Genomic DNA, 22,487 nt, shown 5'->3' with positions numbered 1-22,487 from the left:
GAGCATATTCCTTCCACTTTCGTAGCAAAGAAAACAAGTGTTCTTTTTAACTCTTCATTGCAATGATCTGTTAAAATCTATATGGAGATTTTGCTCCACAAAAACATGGTGTTTATTTTAATTCTTTCAAAGCAATGATTTTCTAATCTGGGAAAAGAACCTGGTCAACAAAGTAGAACTTCGATCTTGGTGGTCAACAAAAGAAATCGATAAAAGGGGAAGGACTTCCCTCTTTGAAATTTTTTTGACAAATGTGGTTTCTTTTACTTTGCAAAAAATTGAAGTTGATCCTTTTAAACACCAAAGGATGGTGAAGTTGTTTTTAAAGCTTTTTGCAAAATGAAAGATTGTCTTGTTCGTTTTAACAACCCAAAAAGGAAAGTTTTTCTCCTATGAAAGCAAGAAAGATTTTGATTGTGGTTCTTTTTAGGTACCCAACCGAAATGTGAGTTCAGTTTTAAGAAAAATTAAAAAAGGTTCAAATTTTAACTAACTTATCTAAGTTAGTAAAAACTCTAAACTATCTTAATGATCCTGAAAATGGAGCTCCTATCTGCAAGAAAATTGTTAGAACCCTGCGAAATAATAAGCGAAATCGTTAGATAAATGTGGACTTCAACAAGTCTAATTTCGCACTCGGTTACAGCTTTTATTTTTTTGCCTTAGTTTGTGATGCACTATAGAACAAACTGTACGCGCTATAAAGTAATCCGGATGCGCTATCAAAAAGGCTTGACGTGCTGAACTGTGTTTCAGGTGCGCTACTCTATTTTTCTTCCGCACCGAGACTTACAGGAAAGTATTAGTGTGGGACGATGCGCTAAGGTAAAGACCACATGCGCTAGGGAATAGATCCCACGCGCTAAACAATACACTGGATGCGCTAAAAGATCCACCAAATGCGCTAAGGGATGTTCCCTACGCGCTAATTCCTGTTTCCCGCGTACCTGCAAAAGTGTTTATTTTTGAAAACCGATTTGATTAATGAGGTAGAGCCTCGCGGTGGAAGCCAGAAATGTATGCAGGAAAAGTGGGGCTATGAAACTCAAAATGTGAAAAATGAAGCTCCAAGAGGCTTGTCCACACACCCACATGACTTCTTGGTGCAAGTTATGGAGTCATGAAGAATGACTCAACTTCTCAAGGATGGTTCCATGGTTCTCTATCTCACAAGGTCCCTCAAGCCAATGCCTTTGCTCTCAGATCACTGAGCAAAGTGGCTTAGGGATGACAAATGCAAGAACAAGGGATGCTTTTGATTGATTTTAACATGAGAATGCATCCTATCTATGCATGATCTTACAAATGCAATAAACTAGATTATAAGATGACAAGATTAGTAGTAATACTATCCTAACATGATATACTAGCTATATGATTTAAGCTAATGATAAAAGGATGTAGTCTAAAATGTTTATTAGATTAATTCCTTTTGCAAAGAGAGACTAGATGTGCTAAAATTGAGCATAAATGAGATACTAAATCTTGCATGGATTTTAGATAATAGATTTCTTAGATTCATGGATCCCCAAAATGGAGGAAGGAGAGCTCTATTTATAGCAAAAATAGGGCAATGGATGGTCAGGATTGAAAGAGTTAATCAAGGGCCAAGATTGAAAGCTATCAATCCATGTTTACAATTCTCACCAATGAAATGGTGACAATTGTCAACATAAGGCTGGTTGAGAGGAGATGTAAGAAGCATTAAATGCTTGAGAAGACCTCATGGTTACCCTAGGGGGTAAGGGTTAAGGTTAGGTTAAGGTTATCCATTAGATAAAGATTTTACCCAAAGGATAAACTCTTGTGCAAGGGTTAAAGGAATAACCATGGTCAAAGCAATAAATGCTTGATGAGACCCTTGGGTTAGATGGAGGTTAAGTTAGGTAGAAAATCTCTAACCATGCCACTAAGGGTTTGTTAACCATTAATGGTTTGAAGACTTTGGGGACAAATTTGTAAGAGTCCTTCCAAATTTGGGGGCATTCAATCTTGTTGAATGGATAAAGGCTTTAATGCATTTTGAAGACTTTACTCCAAATTTGAGAAGTGACCTCCTCAAATTTAGGGAAAGGGGATAATTGATGGGTTTGGGTTAATTGATTAGGATTAGATGGATTCTAGAAGAATTTAGGAATAGGGTTTAGGATGCAAGTGAGATTTTAAATAAATTAGATTTATTTAATTGGGATAAACTATTTAATTAAATGTGAATTTAATTAAAAGTAGAGAAAAGGGTTTTAATTAAATAAAATGATTTATTCAATTAAATGATGCAAAAAGGGCTTAAGTGAATTTAACTAAATAAATTGAATAATTTACTTAATTAAATAGAGGAATGTGGGCGATTTAATTAAATTGGATTTAATTAAATAGAGGAATTAACATAAAATATTCATTTAGGAATATGGTCATTTTTATACGTCTACACCTATCTTTGCTGGTAATCCTCCCAGAGACTCTTGGCAGGGTATTCTGGACAAATTTTGCATGAAGGTTGAGCATTGGACTCATAGATGGTTATCCTTTACTGGGCGGGTTCAACTGATCCAATCAGTGGTCCATGCTCTTCCGATTTATAGGTGCATACTCCAAGTGGCCCCAAAGTGGTTTGTGAAGGATTTGGATGCTTTGGCAAGGCAATTTTTATGGGCAGGCAACATGTCCATCTATAAATGGAGTCTTGTCAAATGGGACTTGGTGTGCATCCCGAAGTAGTTGGGTGGGCTTGGCTTAAGGCAGTCTTCTTTATTTAGGGAGGCTTTGGCGGCTATATTGTACTGGAGGTGGTGTGTTGAACGAGATCGAGGTTGGGCTAGGATTTTGTCTTTCAAGTATATGCAGAGGATCCCGAAGGAGGAAATCCCAAGATATCTACTGGCGGGAAAAGGCTCTAGGATTTGGAATTCTCTCAAGAAAGGGGCTACACTGATAAAAGGTCTTTTTTGGATCTGTAGGAGGGGGGAAGAGGTGTTTTTTTGGTTTGATTCTTGGGATGGCTATCCCCCCATTATTGATCAGTTTCCTAATTTAGTGAATCTTTGCCAAAGGTTCCTGGAGGCAGGGTGGTCTAGAGTGAGCAACTTTAAGTCTATTTATAGGTGTGGGCAACTAGAGATGGTGCGGTGGAAGGTTCATAATGAATGGCCGGTTGTTGATATGGAGGAAGACTGCACTGAGCTTCATGGCATTTTGGCTAATAGACACTATAGTTCCCTTAAAGATAGTGATAGACTTGCTTGGTCCCTGAATCCTAAGGGTGTTTTTACTGTTGCCATTGGGTACCAGGAGTTGTTGTTCTGTCGCTTGGAGGGGAAGGAGGTGCACTGGTGGAAATATGTTTGGAACAATTTTTCTTGGCTTAAGTGTAACTGTTTTGCTTTTGGCTTTGAATAGATGTCTAACTTGGGACAATATTCGCAAGCCTGGGTTCCACGAGCCTTCCATCTTTGTTTTTTATGGTAATGGAGAGGAGGATTCCTCTCACCCGTTCTTCAGATGCCCTTTCTCGTTGCTACTCTGGCATTACTGGTGGGGGGTGTGGAAGCACCCCTGTGTTCACGCAGATTCTTTGGTGGAGTTTTGGAGTAGTTTGGGCAGGCCTCCTATTTTGTTCTCTTTTTTCTAGACTGTCTGGCACATTGGGCCAATTTTCATACTTTGGCAAATCTGGCTAAAGAGGAATAGGAGGATCTTTAGGGAAGTCAGACTGTTAGTTCAACACGTATGGAATAGAATCATTGGCATGATCCAGGAGATGGTGGAAGCTAAATGTGAGGTGAATTTTCCTTTGGATAGAGGAGAGGCTGATATTGTGAGTAGGTTGGGTTTGCAGGAGACGTCTCCTGTCTCAACTTGTGTCAGGAGAGCTAGACATGCTAAGCAGAAGGTTAAAAGGGTGGGAAGATGGTTGCCTCCTCAGGATGACTTCATTAAGATTAACACCAATGGCTCCTCTCGGGGTAATCCGGGTCCTGTTGGGATTGGGGGTGTTGGTAGGGATTGTATGGGGGATGTGGTTTTCTTCTTTTTAGTACATAAAGGTCAACAATCTACTAATTTTATGGAGGGACTAGCAATTTTCTATGCCCTGGAGCGTGCATATGAGCTGGGGTTGCGTAGGGTTATCTATGAATCAGATTCGCAGATTATTGTTAATCTGTTGATTGAGCAGAAGGTGAGTGGGATTAATTGGTAGCTGGAAGGAATTGTGCACCAAATTTTTCAAATTAGTGCTATGATGGAGAGGGTGTCTTTCATCCACATTCCTCGTGAATGGAATAGAGCTGTGGATTATTTGGCTAAGTGGGCTTCGGAACATGGTGATGTTTGGAAAGTTGAGGGTTGGGAGCATCTTTTCCTTGATTACGTCAAGACTTGCATAAGATCTTTGCTGAGGATATGGATACTTATGAAGTTGGATGATTTCTGGTTGGGTTTGTTGTTCTCTTTTCGAACCTTGTGGCTCTGGCTTTCTTGTGTAATGTTGGTTTCTGATTATTAATAAAAATTTTACCCCATTTATATTTATATATATATATAATTAAAAAATATATACATTTTTTCTTTCATATTAATAAATTTACAATATGAAAAGTTAATGAAATATATATTTTTAAAGAATGAGAGATTTTATAATTTAATACTTACTAAAAAATTATATAATTTTATTTATTATTATTTTTTAAATTATAATTTCTATATAATAATAATAATAGAGATTTTAAAAAATAGAATAAAATTTTAAAAACAATTAATTAAAAAAAGTTTGACTACCTTCCATCGCTTGATAAATATTTGAAACCATTATAACATATTAAACAATCTTAAATTCTAATCAATGGAACCAAGAAGTTGAGTCACTTTAAAGATTTGTAATCTTTTTATTTTATTCTATCATATGATTGTTCTTAGCTTCTGTTTTAATCTACTAATTTATTTTTAGATGCACTTGGTCTTATTTATTTCTATTTTTAATTTTTTATAATTTTTTTTTTACACGTATATTGGTTTTTAACATCAACTTCAATGTGACGATGCATTTAAAATTCATTTTTATTAGTTATTAATATTTTTAAGTAGCAATGTGAGTAAAAAAATAATGAAATTGTCATGTTTGCAATTTCTGCATAATTCAAAAAGATGATCATTTTAAGGTTGATGAGAATTAAGATCTCTTCTACAATAATAACTTCAAATTTTATATATACATATATAGTTTAGAAATAAATATAATTAAAATATAAAGAAAAAATAATTTTTAAATAAAATATTTAACAATTATTATATGAAAGATAAATATAATAATATTTAAAGAGATATAAAATCATTACTTTTATATTAGTAATCGTGAATGTGAAATTTTATGAAATTTGCTCTTTTAAAATTTGAGAAGATTTATATAATTTATAACTCATTAAAATATAACATTTAAATTTTCTAAAAAAATATCTTTTTTTTTTTTATAATTAAGATTCAAGGCTTTTGGAGTGGGTTTTAAGGTATTACAAATTAAAATAAAGTTAAATAACCTTTCATCATATTGGTAAACAAAGTTTTCACAATTTAAAATTTTTATGATGATATTTCATTGCAAATGACATAGACTCCCCTAATGGGTAGTAAAAAGTATTCTAGTAATTAGAGAGATTGCTATTGGACTAGTAATCTTCTTCTATGTTTTATAGGGTAGCTTCCTTGAATAATGGGGTTTTATAATTTTATAGGGTACACAAAAAATAGAAAAGGGACACAAATCGCGAAAGAAAAGAGGAAAATCCAAAAAGAGTGATATCAATCACTTCTCATGTTTCCATAGAGAATATAAAAATGAATTAAATAGAAACTTAGGGAAATAATCTTAAGACTTATGATTCTTTCAATTACACCCCTTAAGTAGTACTTCAAAAAATATAAATCGAGGCATATACACTAGAGTTAGAAGATACTCAAATATGAACTGGATTAAAAAAAGAATAAAATGTTCAACACATAATACACATAACACAAATTTAAGATGAAATATACTTTCTTTGAGAGTGAAACATAAAGCTTTCCAAAACCCCTTCCAAAAAAAGGAGTCTCTTGCATCTTTGATTAATGTCCAAATGTTGTTTTGAAATTCTTATTTTTGATAGTTTATGAGGATACTAGCAAGGGTTGTGAAATTTGTCCTTACACATACGATTTTCATTTTCTTGAAAGCTTCCCTAATAATTTTAAACAATAATATCTGTATTTTTCTTCAATGGAGGTCCATAACCTATCTATTAAATAGGATGTGTAAGTAGGAGGATGATAATTAGGGTCATGGAAATTAAAATTACTCCTATAGAAAGCATTCATTTGCAGATTTTTAAATCCCTTTCAACAAATACATTAAATATGTAGAACTTGAAATCATTGTGTGGTACGAGATAATCTCTCTCTAATACATTTTATTCCCAAATTTAGCATTTATGTTGATTAGAGAATCTCTACAAATAACATCTAAAAATTGTCCCCTTCCATCATGTTATATGGAAGTCCATATGTAGTTCCAAAGATTTCACTTTTTCATGGGTATAGAGGTTGTTGGAGGAAAAGGTAACAAAATTTGCCTTTGTTACATTTTCTTGAAATTTTTTGATGTCATTTCAACAAATCAAACTCTATAGATATTCTATAGTCATTACACACTTAGTTAACACTTCCACATTTTTCATAGATGATTATCAAATAGCTATGACCAAAAATTTCCCTTCTATTTTGCTTTGATGCATGCTGACCAACTATTTTAGAGCTTCCATTTAGACATATGTAGGCCTATCACATAAAATAAGGGTTTTCGAACCTATAAATATTCACACAACAATTTTTTTAGTTTGGTGTGTTACAAATTTTTTGACAAAGTGAACTTTTATACTTTTTAAAGTTTTAAAAATCCTAAAAATAATGATAATATGCATATGTTGTATGTTTTTAACATTAAACACCTAAGAGTGATTCAAAATTGTGGTTTTTAAAAAAAAAAATGGTTCCTCTCGCTTTGCCCAACGACTCCTCCCCTCCGCTTGTTGCTCTGCCCAACGGTTCCTCCCTTGCGGTTGCTGCTTGGTGTTCCTCTGCAATGGTACCTTAGTTTGTTGTTGGTGGGATCGATGAGTTTCCCCTACTCGTTGTTGCTTCCGGTGTTGGTACTGTGCATTCTTTGACTGCTACATTTTCTGCTGCTGCAGATGGTCCTCCTACGGTTCTGGGTTTTGATGTCGGGGGTTTGGGTGCAAAGATCCATGTTGGTGATTTTATTCCTCCCAAACCTAGTGTTTGTGATCCAGTTATGGATTTGGATGCCCTTGAGGCTACTGCTGGTGCTATTGAGGACCTTTCTACAGGTGAAAATACTCTGCCTAGACCCTTTGCTGAGAAGCGTAACTTTGCTCGTGTGGCTAGATCTGTTGTCCAACCTTCTAAGGGGGTTCGTCCTCTTCCTTGTGCCAAGACCTCTCCTGTCGTGGTCTGTGGTCAGGAGGTTGTGGAGAATGTTGATTTCTATCAATGTAGTGCTTTGGTCTGCAGATTTGTTGGGTTTTGGTCTTCTATTCCGAACCTTCATCGCTGGGTGAGTGATTCTTGGAAGCCTATCGTTTCTCATGGCATTGATCTTTTCCCTTGTGCTAAAGTATTTTTCACTGCTTCCTTTACCTCTACTCATGATCGTGATACGATTTTGGGAAAGTTTTGGACTTAAGGGGATCACTTTCTCTCTATTAAGCCCTGAACTCCTTCCTTCAACCCCCTTACTGAATCTCTCTCTGTTCATTCGGTTTGGGTTCGCCTCCCCAATCTCCCTCTCCATTTTTGGGAGCCCTCTTGTTTTGAGGCCATCGGTAACTCAATTAGTAGCTTCTTGAAATTTGATGATACCACGTTCTCCATGGGTCATTCTACCTTTACTCGCATATTAATTGATGTTGACATATCTTTGGCCCTCCCCAGGGATGTGGTTCTAATGGTTAGAGATAGGCCTTGGACTCAACCGCTAGATTATGAAAGCCTCCCCTTTTGCTGTCAAAGTTGCTTCTCAACGGGTCACCTTGCTTCAGACTGTTCTCTCTCTCATCGCAAAGGTGCTGCTACTTGATGGAAGGATGCTACGAAAGATCACTTGACAATTAATGCTTCAGACTCTGTTTTGGTTGATTCCTCTCAAGATGAGGTGCCCCTTACTGCTGATGAAACTTTTGTTGATGATATTGTTGCGGTGGAATCTTCTGCCCCCTTGGCTCCTACTTTTGTTGCTCCTGCTCCACACCTTCATTGTTCTCATGGTGATTCGGCTCTTGTTGTTGTTCTGCAGCAACAGTCTGGCAGTGACTCTATCTCTATTGATAGTGTTGCCTGGACGGTTGTTTGTCGTAGGTGAAAGGAAAATTCTCCCCCTTTCCCAACCCCCCATTGTCAAGTTTTGGGTGTTTCTCCCCACTCTTGATTTGGGTTGGATTGTTGCCGGTTTGATAGGTTTGTTTGGCCTATGCGACTTTGTTTTTTTGGGGTTTGCACCCCTGCTTGGTCTTTTTAAAATTGATAGTCTCTGGCTATGTAAAGGGTCAGCGCCTCAATTAACGCTGCTTTTTAAATCAAAAACATTTAAAATTTCTAACTATTGGAAAAGTGATTTTTTGACTTTTAGAAAGTTAACTTGCTAACTTACTAACAAGAGGAAATTTGTCTAAAAATTTGAAAAAAAACATATTCATTATCTTGAATGTATTGTTTTTATTATTTAATTATAATTACATTAGCTAAAGAAGTTGGGAAAGCACAACTTTTGAGATCCCAAGAGCATTTGCAAGCAAAATACCCGTCACAAGAGAAGATTGGAGACAAAACACAAAAAAAGCTCTAAAGAAAAAGATTATCATTCAGAGAGGGAATGAAAAAGAAAATTACAATACAATGCTTATGATAGGAGAATAAGAAACCCTAAAGAAACCCTAAAGGGATAAAGAGTATTTAAATATCTACAATATTATTAAATGCCTAAGTCTAGCTTAAGCGTAGAGTATAATAGACTAATAATTAAACAAATAATTATTAGCTAATACAAGATAACTCTAACACCCCCCCTTAAGATGAACTTAGGGAGTAGCTAAAAAACTAAATGCAGGAAAGTGAAATGCAACTACATGAAGAAGGCAAAAAAAATTGGGTCCTGGCAACAAAGCCTGATGAGGTACCCAATCACAACCAAATCTCTATGAAATGGAGAAATAGAGAAAACCACATAGGAAAAACTCTACTCCAAGAAGAGATGGGAAAAAGCATGCTAAAAAAACATGAAGGAAGGAAGGCCTCAATGAGACCCCCCAAGCACAACTTCCTTCACCCCAAGCATAGAGCAGAACTAAAGATAGCATGAAGATGCAAAAGGTTTAGTGAAGATGTCAGCAACCTGCTCCTCTGTAGGAATGTACTCCAAGATGAGAAAGCCATCCCGAATCAAATGTCTAATGAAGTGGATGTGAAGCTCAATGTGTTTAGACCTCTGGTGCTCCACTGGGTTGCGGGAAATGTGAATGGCACTCTGATTGTCACACCAAAGAATAGTGGGACTGTCAGGAGGGAACCCAAACTCAATCATCAATTGTTGAAGCCATAAAACCTCCTGACTAGCTAACACCGCTGCTTGGTACTCAGCCTCTATAGATGGTAATGCAACAACATACTGCTTCTTGCAAGACCATGTGATAGGACCAGAACCACAACAAAAAACAAAGCCAAAAGTAGACTTTTGATCTTGAGCACCAACCCAGTCTGAGTCAAGGAAGCTAACAATGTGAGGGGATCCTGAAGTATAGTGAATGCCAAATTGTGTAGTGCCCCGAATGTACCTCAAAATACGTTTAGCTGCTTGCCAATGGCTCTCATGAGGATCATGGAAGAACTGAGAGACAAGACCAACTGCAAAAAAAAGATCCAGACGCGTATGTGTCAGGTACAACAAACGTCCAACCAACTGCCTATATAAGGTAGAATCCACAGAAGGTGTAGAACAAGTGGTAGACAAAACAACACCTGACTGAAACGGTGTGGGTGCAGGTTTGCAAGTAAGAATGTCAAATTTGTGAAGCATATCAAGAGTATACTTCTGCTGAAGTATGGAAATCCCATCAGAAGACTGAATAACCTGTAGGCCCAAAAAATAGTGCAAAAGGCCGAGATCTATCATCTCAAACTGCTCCATCAAGGCTCATTGAATATCCTGAATCAAGGAGGACGAGCTACTGGTAATGATAAGATCATCAACATAGAGCACTAGAATAACTATATCATCCCCCTGATGTTGAATGTATACTGTAGGATCAAAATTACATCGTGTAAAGAGTGTGGAGAGCAAGAAAGAGTCGATCTTCTCATACCAGGCCCGAGGAGCCTATTTGAGACCATATAATGAGTGTCGAAGTCTGCAAACCAAAGAGGAATCTTGCACAAATCCCTGAGGCTTCTCCATATAGATCTCCTCCTGAAGGTCTCCATGCAAGAAAGAACTCTTCACATCCATCTGAAAAACTGTCCATCCTCGTGAAGCTGCCAGACAAAGTACAAAGCGAATAGAATTCATCTTGGCGACATGAGCAAAGGTCTAGGAGTAATCAATACCCTCCACCTGAGAAAACCCTTCGCAACAAGATGAGCCTTATACTTATTAATAGAACCATCTAAAACATACTTGGTACGGTACACCCACTTGCACCGAATCAACTTTCTTCCTTTCGGAAGAGTACAAAGATCCCAAGTATGATTCTTCATCATGGAAGAATACTCCTCATCCATGGCCCTATCCCACTCTGGGTGTCCTGTCACCTCTGAAAATTTCTAAGGATCATCTAAAATGACATGACTCAGAAGACTAGAACCTGATGTCTGTGCACGAGTACGATGAGTGTCAGAAGGATCACCTGCCATAGAACCAACAACATCAACTGTAAACCGGGCCCGCTTGGGCAAAGGTTGAGCAACGAGTGGTGGTGGTGGTGGTGATGGTGGACCATCATCTGCATCATCCTCAAAGAAGAAGGAATCCTCAAAATATGAAGAGGGAGGAGGAGGCAGTGAGGGAGAAGCTGGTGATGGATAATCCATCTGAGGAAGGTGCTCATCAAACTGGACATTCCGCCTAAATAGGACCTCTCAGGAATCAGGATCAAACAACCTGTACGCCTTAACATCCTCATAGTAGCCAACAAAAATGAGTGGTCGACTCTTCCTCTCCATGACTTTCCTCTGAGCATCTGGAATAAATGCCCAAGCCTCACTACCAAAAACTCAGAATGAAGAAACCTCAGGCTTGACATGGGACCAAGCCTCCTCAGGAGTCAACTGACGCAATGCCTTATGAGGCATCCAATTCTGAATATAAGTGGCACAATTAACCGCCTCAACCCAAAAAGAAGGCTGCATAGAATGTGATTGAAGCATACAATTGGCCATCACCCTTAGTGTTCTGTTCTTTCTCTCAGCAACACCATTCGGCTGAGGGATGTGAGGAACTGATAACTGATGCTGCAAACCATGCTCTATGCAGAAATCTGTAAAAGCCTGATTCAAATATATCTCTCCCATTATCTGTGTGTATCCTCTTTATAGAAAGACCAGATTGCTTCTCTACAAATTTCTTAAAGACTCAGAATGAATCAAAGACATTAGACTTGTACTTAAGAAAGTACACCCATGTACGTCTGGAGAAGTCATCAATGAAAGTGAGCACATACTTGGACCTTGAAAAAGATGGAGTCAGAAATGACATAAGATCAATGTGGATTAAATCCAAGGGTGCCTTAGCACAGGTGGCTCTGCTTGTAGGAAAAGGATCACGGTGATGCTTGCCAAGTGCACAACCTCGACATACACCATCAGTACAGGATATCTAAGGGAGCCCAATAACAAGTGCTTGTGTGCTCATTTGCTATAAGTATCTGTAGTTGACATGGCCAAAAAGTTTATGCCAAAGTCTGCTCACTGAATCTACATGTGGTACAAGAGAAACACCTGAACCATCGGGACTCTTAAATCCATCAAACCGGTACAACCGAGAATCAGGATCAACACTGCCAATAGCCACAACCAAATCAGGATCATGGAGCTCTCTAATAACCACATCATGTGGTGAGAACTCAACTGTTTTACCAGAGCTAGAATGACAAATCTGATAAACAGAGAGGAGGTTCATCGAAATGTCAGGAACCAAAAGAATATCCTTAAAACAACCACCTGTCAATGGAACAGAACCTGAACCTGAAACTGAAAGTTGTGCTAAGTCACCAACTGCAATCTGTAAAGTAGTACTGTGAGCAAGTGAGGTAACAAGCTATGGTGAGTGTGTCATGTGGTGAGAAGCCCCGAAATAAATAATCCAGAGTAGAATAAAATGTGGAAGAAAATTTATGATAGGGACCTCGAAGCTTAGAGAGAATCAAGTAGGGGTAAGTGCACAAAGATGGTGGTAAAAAAGGGGGGTATAAGTGGACACTTTTTTTTTTTTTTTTTCTTTTCTGAAATCAGGTGAACCTGAACTTGGAGGCAAAATTTGAAAGTCATCCACTCAAGATATGAAGATAATCAAAGAAAAAATATTGTAGTACTCTGAATCTAGTTTCCAAACTACTAAATGTTTTCAAAATTGGATAAGATTAAGGGGGTCAAATCCTTTGCGCACGAAAAAAAGACCTTGATTTTTTTCTGAAAAAACATAACAGTGTCTGACGTGCACATCAAAAAATTCATAGTTATATTTAGTATTTTGACAAATCCTTTGGCAGAAAGATAGTTAAGAGTGAGCACTAGAAGATGTGTATTTTTTTGTAATTTTTTTATAATTTTTTTGTTGAGTATTGTTTTTTTTAATGAGTTTTCCAATCGAGAACATCCTGAAAAATTAGGTACATGTTCGTGCGTGAAGCATAAGTTGTACTAAACAAATCGAAAATACATTTTTAAATTTTTTTTGTAAAGAATCAAGTGCACTAAAATAATATATAAAGTTTTAAAATTTGGATAATTATATCAATAGTTATTAAAAAAATGGTGCACCTATGTCTGTGAGAACTATGGAGAAATTGGTAAAATAAATTCAATAATAATATGTTATTGTTGTTCAAATCGAAAAAAAATTATATGGTTAGAAAGCTCAGAAGATGGGTGAAAATATAGTGACAATTTTAAAAATGCCCACTTGATGAAGTGTAAACCTGATGATGACAAAGTCGATAAACCAAGTTGATAAAATAAAACACGTCAAAAATGAGAGAAATGGAGGGAAATCAAACTTCCAAATAGTAGCTTTGTCATCCAGGCCTATTTCCAAGCCTAAACAGTCAAAAGTGTGTATGGGGTACTTATGGTGTAAGAAGCGCGTACATGCTCTTTTTACTATAAACAGAGTGTACGCGCTATTGTATATATATATATATGTATGTATGTATGTATATAATAATATATAATATATTAAGTATATATATACACATATAAGTGTATTGTCTCTCTCTCTCTCTCTCTCTCTCTCTCTCTCTCTCTTCCTTCCTCCATACCCCATCCCTCCCTCTCTCCCCTTATCCCTTCCTCCATACCCCATCCCTCTTTCTCTTCTTCTCTCCCTCCCTCCATACCCCACTGCAACTGTGTCTACACTTCTATAGAAGTAAGAGAATTTATTTCTTGTCTGCAACTTCCTCTTTGATTTTTATCATGTATGCTCTCCTAAGAAAATTGACTGATGGATTTGTGTGTGTATATTGAATAGGAGGAATAGGGTTTGAAATTGAACCACGGGTGCATTACCGTGACAAACAAGGAAACCTACAGCAATATTCTTATCGAATGTGTTTTTAATGAGCAGAGCAAATGTGGCGAATAGTGTCAACAAAGCAACATGATGAGTCAGAGTACCTGCAATATGTTTTTCAGAAGGAAACAACCAATAGGAAGAGAAAGAGGGAGAGTAACATAGATGATGTCCTGGAGAATGATAGTGGTGGGTATGCGAGAGTTCCCATGTTGTTACACAACGCCTGTCACCTAAAGAAATTAAAGTTTGTTGTATGCATGGCAGTGGTAGTATATGATGATCATCACTTGTCAAACGGCTTGGAACGGTACATACCCATGAAAGAAATCAAGTGTGTAATGCCTATAGTCACAATAGATATCAGTCCTATAACCTTGCAAATTTAATAGCATCATATGCTTTAGAACTTAGACAATACTCTTAGGGTTAGGTCAAGCTCTTACACTTGCTTTTTAGCGAAGCCTCATTGTTTGTTTGGAGTCTCTCTTATAATGACAATGGTCTAACTTAGCTATATCAAAACTAAACTACTGATGTTCTATTCATAACTTTAAATTTAATATCTCATTTTATTATCCCACCATAAGACCCCTTAGGTGTCATTAGAGGTCGTATTATTTCCTAAGAGGTCATATGGTGTCCTGTGACCCCTTAGGACACCATATGACCCCTTAAGACACCATACGACACATAACAACACCATATGGTGTCCTAAGGGGTCATAGGATGCCATATGACCTCTCGGGACACCAATGACCCATAACAACACCATATGGTGTTCTAAAGGGTCATATGGTGTTCTATGACCCTTCAGGACACTATTTGGTGTCGTTATAGGTCCTATGGTCTCACCCTCTCTCTCTCTCTCTCTCCATACCCTATCCATCTCTCTCTCTCACTCTCTCCCCTTCTCCTTCCTCCATACCCCATCCCTCTTTCTCTTCTTCTCTCCCTCCCTCTTTCTCTGCTTCTATAATTCCTATAGTCACAATCGAGATCAATCCTATAACCTTGCAAATTTAATAACATCATATGTTCTAGAAATTAGGTAGTACTCTTAGGGTTAGGTCAAGCTCTTACACTTGCTTTTTAGTGAAGCCTCATTGTTTGTTCGCTTGGAGTCTCTCTTATGCCGACAATGGTCTAACTTAGCTATATCAAAATTAAATTACTGCTGTTCTTTGTATGATGTTCTATTCATAACTTTAAATTTAATATATCATTTTATTAGCCCACCATATGACCCCTTAGGTGTCGTTAGAGGTCGTATTGTTTCCTAAGAAGTCATATGGTGTCCTGTGACCCCTTAGGACACCATATGACCCCTCAGAACACCAATGACCCATAACAACACCATATGGTGTTCTAAGGGGTCATATGGTGTTCTATGACCCCTTAGGACACTATTTGGTGTCGTTATAAGTCTTATGGTGTGCTGTTTGGTATCGTTATAGGTCCCTCCCTTCTTCTCTCCCTCCCTCCCCTCTCTTCTCTCCCTGCCTCCCCTCTCTTCTCTCACTCTCTCTACCTTCCCTCCCCTCGTCTCTCTCTCTCTCTCTCTCTCTCTCTCTCTCCATCCTTCCCTTCCACCCCCTCTCCTCTCTCCCTCCCCCCTACTCCCCCCCCTCTCTCTCTCTCTCTCTCTCTCTCTCTCTCCCTCCCTCCCTTTTCATTCACATTTTTTCTACTACCAATAACGCGTATGGGGTACTGAACCTATTAGTTCACTGCCCTGCCATAACTTTTTAAAGACGTAGGAGCGCGTACGCGGTACTTATTACTTATAAGTGCGTATGGGGTATTGAGCCCATTATTCGCTACACTACGATAACATTTTTTAGGCTTAGAAGCGCGTACACACTACTTATTAGTACAAAATGGGAAAAAAATACCGTTGGGCTTGCCAACATTTTATGGACTAACAACGCGTACACGGTTATTAATGTAGCGTGTATGCAGTACATAGATAATTTTAGTTACCCAAGAGCCTCAACGACCTCAAAAGAAGTTTTTGAGGTCGTTGAAGGCCCCACTGGAACTATGTTTGCACTTTTATCATTGTTTTATACATAGAAGTAAGTGAATTTTTTGTTTTTGCATGATTTCAAATAATTGAATTGTTGTTCTTATTAGTTTTGTCAATAGTATTATGATTGCTTAATAGTTTGATTCCAAAAAATAGTGATAAGATGCATATTTATGGTTATTTGTTTGTTTATGAACTTTTGTTTACATATATATGTAATATGATTCTATTTAGGACAACCGATATCAACCATGAGAAAGAATAAGCAAGGAATGATGGAACAACGAGAGGTTGAAAAGGAAAGACAAAGGTAGTGTATGAAGAAATTACGTGACATAAGAACAATGGGAGAAAAAGGTATGTCATCCTCAACATCTCAATTCGATTTACCAAACGAGCATAATGCACCTAGTGCAATTGAAGAAGAGACATTTGATTTACCATATGAACCTAATGCAATTGAAGAAGATACCACGTTGAATAATCAATTAAATGATGAACATACACCTTCTCTATTTGATGAATTGAATGTACATAATGCACCGATGTTAACACTTCCTAAAATCATTCATAGGAAACCAAAGTATCTAATTGACATTGATGAGAATATATTGAAGCCAATGCCCAATAAAATGAATGAACGAACTTATAGGAGAATGGTTAAAAAAATATAGCAAAACTATTTTGAAAACTTAAATCAAACCGCAAGATGTCAATTAATTGTTCAAATGATTAAAAATTTGAATTTTAGAGAGACAATGAAAATTCTAGGCCTAAGATCATCTGAAAGTAACAGTGAAAGAACTATTGTGAGAAATCTATTTGATGCATATCAACCTATTGGTTCAAAATCACGTACTAAAGATTCTAATGCTACTCAATACAAGTATTACAAAAATGTGGCATATGCCATGTCCAAATCGATATACAATAAAAATGTAGAATATATCTACATGTATTGGTTATTCTATGACCAAAACTAACACTATGTGATCCTAAACTTGTGGGGGATCATCAAAATCAAGCCTCTTCGATGCAGTACGCGGCTCTATAGATGGCTGTAAAACCACAATTCAAAAACCAAGTTAGAATTCTTTTGTAGAAAATAGTTCACAATTAACAACATAACTATACATTTAACTATAATTCCTTTGCAATTGAAATGTAGATTACCTCATTGGCTGATCTAGGAGCTAATGTCTTCGCTCTCCTCTCCTTGTCACTCTTAGGAGTTTTCTTGAAGACATACTTAAATGGATCCACGTTATGGTTGTATCGCGAAGGGATCTATTGTAGATTAAATGTATAATTAATACAATGTACTAACAAAAATATATCAAAAACACTTAAAAGCTATAATATAGAGAACAATGACGTACCGGTGCCTGAGATGCTTCTCCAATGGATTGAGGATGACTCACCATCGATGGAGAAACTGTCGCTATTACTTATACAAAAAATGTTCAAAGATTAAATACAATTAATATAATGATAAGTATTGTAGGTTAAAAACAACTAAATTTACATATAAAAAAAAGTGTACCGGATCCTAAGATGCTTCTCCAGTTCACAGAGGAGGGTTCACCATTGATGAAATAGGTATGGATATTTCCTGTATGAAAAAAATTATAATATTATAATATATCACAAGTTCACATGTATGCGTGCATATAATCATGAAATCAAGAAAATAAAGTAGAGATACATACCTCTGCCCTCTCTTGATCCACGGGCGAATCAGGTGCATTCAACAAATCCACATAGCTCAATGGCCGCTGTACATGTAAAATAGACAAAAAACACTAATCAATCTACAAACCCTAACGAAGACTTGATTTCAACATTTTCAAACAATTATACAACTAAAAATGTGTTCAATTACCTTCTTCCCATGTTTTGGCATCTTCGAGATTTTTTTTTTTCTTAGGATGAGCCCTAGACGCGGAGGGGGTAACCTAAAAAAACAAAATTAACATGAGATATTAGTATAGATAATAAATTAAACATAATTTTAAAAATCTAAAATGAAATGACTTGCATATTCCATCAAAACAATACATAAAAAGAGTTGTACAAAATATGATACCGTATAGCCTTGTAGGCCAAAATCGATTGTTGAGAGCGTGATGTCATCAATCTGGGACATTTGGTCCCTTGTCAACACCTACAAACCAAAAATTGGACCAAGCATTAAAGATAGTATATCTTGTATTTTTTTGAATTCAAAGTGTACTATTCTATTTTAACATGTTACAAAATTTATACCTCAGGCATCGAAGTTGCAGCTATAGTAAATGGGGGAGAAGTATGGGATACCACTGCTGCATCCTGAAATGCATATTATTTGTCTCAATTTAAATCGATGTATAAATGAAAATTCATTTATGTAATTAAAAATTTAAGTGACTGATAAATAAAATGCTATGAATTCAAATCAACACACTTGCGTCTGTCGCTCATGGGCAAACACCATGTCCATCAACTCATCTATCAGCGCGAAATCCTCAGTTGTGCAGGCTTGACATCTACTCCCGCAAATCATGCACAGATGAGATGAGGATCCATTTGCACCGACTGTATCATTTATCTCCGAGCATATCCCCAAGCAACTGACACACATATGCTAGATGGGCTCTCTGTCACCACTTGGAGCAACTAATGGCTCATCATCCAATACAATAGGGTGTGCTAACAACGCCCCATGCTGGATGATGGCACCAGTCAACACTGTGTCCGCTTGAAGAGTTTGTAGCTCCATCGACTCTTTCAGCTCTACTGGGATAGCCTGATGCACCTTGGGTTTGGATGCTAGGTGGCGGCGACTCTCCGCAGGTAATCGCCTAGGGATCTAGGTCTATCTTGGGAAGAGCCACCACCTCTACCACAGAACTCTCTCATGTCAAAATAGTTTGGGCGCACATTGAGCACAAACTCAACTTATACTTTTCTCAAAAAATATAATGGCACCTCATAATTATTACAAGGTGGATCATCAAAGACCATCCACCACCACTGCCAAAAAAGATTCTTCATTTGCACATTGGTACACCAATGTATGAGAAACCTCTTTGCATTAAGAGGTAATGACTGACCAGTTTTGGGATCAATGAAAAGGGCACTTATTTGTTGTTTACTAATATTTTTGTTTTTTACTCCCTCGTATGATAGCCCATCGACATAGAATTGACGACACCTATCCCTAAAGCTTCCCCATTTGGTAATTTGTGTAGAAACAACTATGACACCACTAGCTAATGTTTATAGGCTAGTGGCTGTTAGGTCTCAGAGACAACTGAGGGGGGGGGGGGGGGTGAATCAGTTGTCTAATAAATTCAAATAAAAAACCATTAAACCAACTTAATGCTTAATACTGGTAAACCAATTAAGTATGCCGATAGACAGTGTTAACAGTAAATTGCTATACTGGTAAAGATTAATGCATGAAACACAAACATAAAGTCATCCACAACACATAACATCAATATTTGTACGTGGAAACCCTGTAAGGGGAAAAACCACGGTGGGAAACCTTACCCACAGTCAGATGATACTACTGCAGATAGTAAGTGTACATAAATGGGGTCTACACATGTAGAAAGGCCAACAGCCTAGAGCTCACTGCTCAATCACACAATGGGAGTCACACTGACTATAGTTGGATGGTTAAATCCAATAAGAATGTACTGCACAAAATAACATCTTCATATGTTGGATTCAGTACTGGTGTAGTGCTGATATGCTTCTACAAAAACCTAGCTTCACCTTCAAATGATGTCTTCGTGTATACCTCTGCTTAATCTCGCATATACCTTCTCACAATCCTTTTTCGCATTCCCCCTTCGATCTTACAAATAAGATCTTACATTTATACCATAACCTAAGACCAATTTTAGTAAGTCGGCTCTACAAGATATTACAATAAAATTATTTGTAAACAATATAATATCCGATGCAATAACCGATTGAACATGTCGGCTTAATGCATTTACAACAATAATAAATCATCTCCATAGCATGCCATGCTGATCTGGAAAAGATAAACCTGCCGGTGTAACTCTAGGTAACCCTGGACTTATTTGTCGGTAACAACAAATATGCAAATATGAATATACCAATGATTAATTCTTCAAAACAAAGTGTCCACATGATGTCTTCATCATTACCAAGTGTCTTCCATATCATTCCAAGTGCCGGTGACCATTATATCCTGCCGGTGAACATTATATCCTGTCGGTGAACCATATACCAGTAATTGTGCAATAGTTACTTGCTTGCCGGTGAATGTTGCTGGATCTCCAAAGTGCTAGTGTTTTAGTAGGTGTTGACATCAATGACAAAACCATACCAAAATACCGACAGTGGCGAGAGATTGATAATGCTCAAGTTTGGATGTTTTCAATTTAACAATCAGTCTATTGATTTTAGACATATTTTGTCCTAATTGATTAATTAATTGCTCCTATGTTTCGGGTGTGCGGTCAAAAGGAGGAATTGGGGGTGTATCTTGTGGGTTTTTAGGAGGTGCATTTGGTTGTTCTTGTTGTGGATTAGAAGAATCCGATTTTTGAAACAAAAAATGAAAAAACCTAATCAAAATTAATGAAATTAAATTCAAAATGTAAAACAAATTGAACAAACGGAAAAGAAAGACAAAAATAAACAAAAACTAACCTTGATCCATAGTCTAGAGAATAAATCTAGCACCTCGTTCATGGTTTAGGAGAGAAAATGAAGAAAAACAAAGTAAAAATGCGCTATTCATGGGAAAATAAGACCTTGTTTTTTTTAAAAACTTTTTTTGACAGGCACCGCGTACGCGGTTCTCTTGGGTTACCGTGTACGCGCTCATTTTCCTATAAGTAGCACGTATGCGCTCATTTTCTTATAGGTAGCACATACACGCTTCTTTTCCTAAAAGCAACGCGTACGTGCTACCTTCTCTAGGCTGGGGAACAACAAACCTAAGCGCGTACGCGGTGAATTCAAATTTTAGAACCGCGTAGGCGCTGCTTGTTTTTCCATGTTTTTTTTGGGTGGTGTCCACTTTTTTGACCACCATCTTTGTGCACATACCCATAGATACACTCTGGGTCTGTCTTGTTTTTATCACAATTGTGTAGGATAGATCTGGTGGTTTTAAACTTGTTCAGAAAGTCCTCAATGTGAGGAAAAGAATCAGGTAACAAGGAAAAACTCTGCCTCAATCTGTAATGCTCTGAACTCATTGATAGTACCAAAGAGAGTTTCAAATTTAGACCACATTGCCTGAGGAGTGAGCAAACCATCAAGGTGATAAAGCAAGTTGTCTGAAATATATAAGGAACTGACACCCATAGCCTCATCCATCTTATTCCAGTGCAGAAGAATCTCAAAAGGACGCTACAACAATGACTAATCCGCATCCAAACAAGACCACAACCCTCTTGATTTGAGAAGCCTCGTCATACGAGCTTTTCAGAGGTGATAGTTCTGGGATGTAAGAAGCTAAACTGAAGAATTTGCCATATGTAACTGTACTTGAACTTGGACCGGTCTTGATTTTTTTAATTAAGTGATCTTTCAGACTAGACAAAAGATGCAGAAGGGGTTTTTTTTCTTTTTTTGAGTTTAGGTGTTCTAATTTTTTGAAGTAAATTACAAAAAATAGTATAAAAAATAACACCCCCCACAATATGTAAAACAAAAAAACCAGTACAATTTGAGAGCCAGAAAAGAAGACGATTAAAGAAAATGCGTCAAACACTATCTTGTGTACCTGACGATTTTTCTGGAAAAAAAATAACTCCAAATTTGAGAAGGGCTCTCCAAGACCTTTCCGACGCCTATACGTTTTCCAAAAATGGAGTCCGTTTGCCCAAGTTAAGGCTCTCGGAGTGTAGAAAAGAGTGCTGACTTGGAGGGCAAAAAATAGGTACTAGATGAAAAAACAACAAATCTCACCTTCAGATCTGAGTAGAGATCGAAAGGTCTTTCCAACGCCTATTCGTTTTCGAAAATCTGACTTCGTTTGCTCAAGTTATGACCAAAAAACCAACTACCTCTCAAAAAACGCCTCCAAGGAACAAAATCTCTCTTTGTTGGTGGCAGGGAGGTGGTGTCTGTGTGGAGCGATAGCGGAGGTGCGGGGCAGGCAAGGCGGCAGAGCGCCCGGGCAGCGGAGCACTGAGCAGGAGGCATAGAGAGTGTTGGGCAGCAGATTGGCCGCTGGGTGGAGGCAGGCCGGGTAGAGTAGTGGCCACTGGGCGGAGGCGGCGGGTCGGTTGAAGAACCACCGACCGTAGAGCTGGTCGCAGCGGTTAAACAAACCGCCAACGACTGGCGGTAATGGTAACGGCCTAGGCATGCTATTAAAAAGCCTGAAAAAATGATTTTTTTTTGAGTTTTTTGTTTTTATTTTTATTTTTGTCTCGAAAAACGTGCATGTAAGGGCCAAAATCATTTTTTTTTCCAAAGCTAGATTTGTCTAAATTGGACAAATTTTATATGAAAATGGGTTTTTTTGGGTGTTCAAAGCTCAATGGTGAGATTTGTTTGAGTTCAAAATGCCCAAAAACAAAAAAAGATACCCTAGTTTCAAACTAAAAAACTCTGAAAAAAAATTTAAACCCTTGCCTTCAGAGAAAATCTTTTGAAAAG

General features: G+C 37.4%; 1 protein-coding gene across 1 annotated transcript in view; it reads left to right on the top strand.

The window, feature by feature from the left end:
• LOC131062975 (uncharacterized) overlaps positions 1 to 22,487 on the top strand; it is a 53,981-nt gene that overhangs the window by 26,032 nt on the left and 5,462 nt on the right. Inside the window, exons 13-15 of the mRNA XM_059215519.1 lie at positions 3,102 to 3,321; positions 3,836 to 4,177; positions 7,121 to 7,600. Of these exons, the coding sequence (XP_059071502.1) occupies positions 3,102 to 3,321; positions 3,836 to 4,177; positions 7,121 to 7,600 (1,042 nt within the window). The remainder of the gene's footprint in view (positions 1 to 3,101; positions 3,322 to 3,835; positions 4,178 to 7,120; positions 7,601 to 22,487) is intronic.

Source organism: Cryptomeria japonica, chromosome 2, assembly GCF_030272615.1.
Source record: "Cryptomeria japonica chromosome 2, Sugi_1.0, whole genome shotgun sequence".
NCBI lineage: Eukaryota > Viridiplantae > Streptophyta > Pinopsida > Cupressales > Cupressaceae > Cryptomeria > Cryptomeria japonica.
Note: the sequence above shows the minus strand (reverse complement) of the source record. Positions and strands in the feature narration are given on the sequence as shown.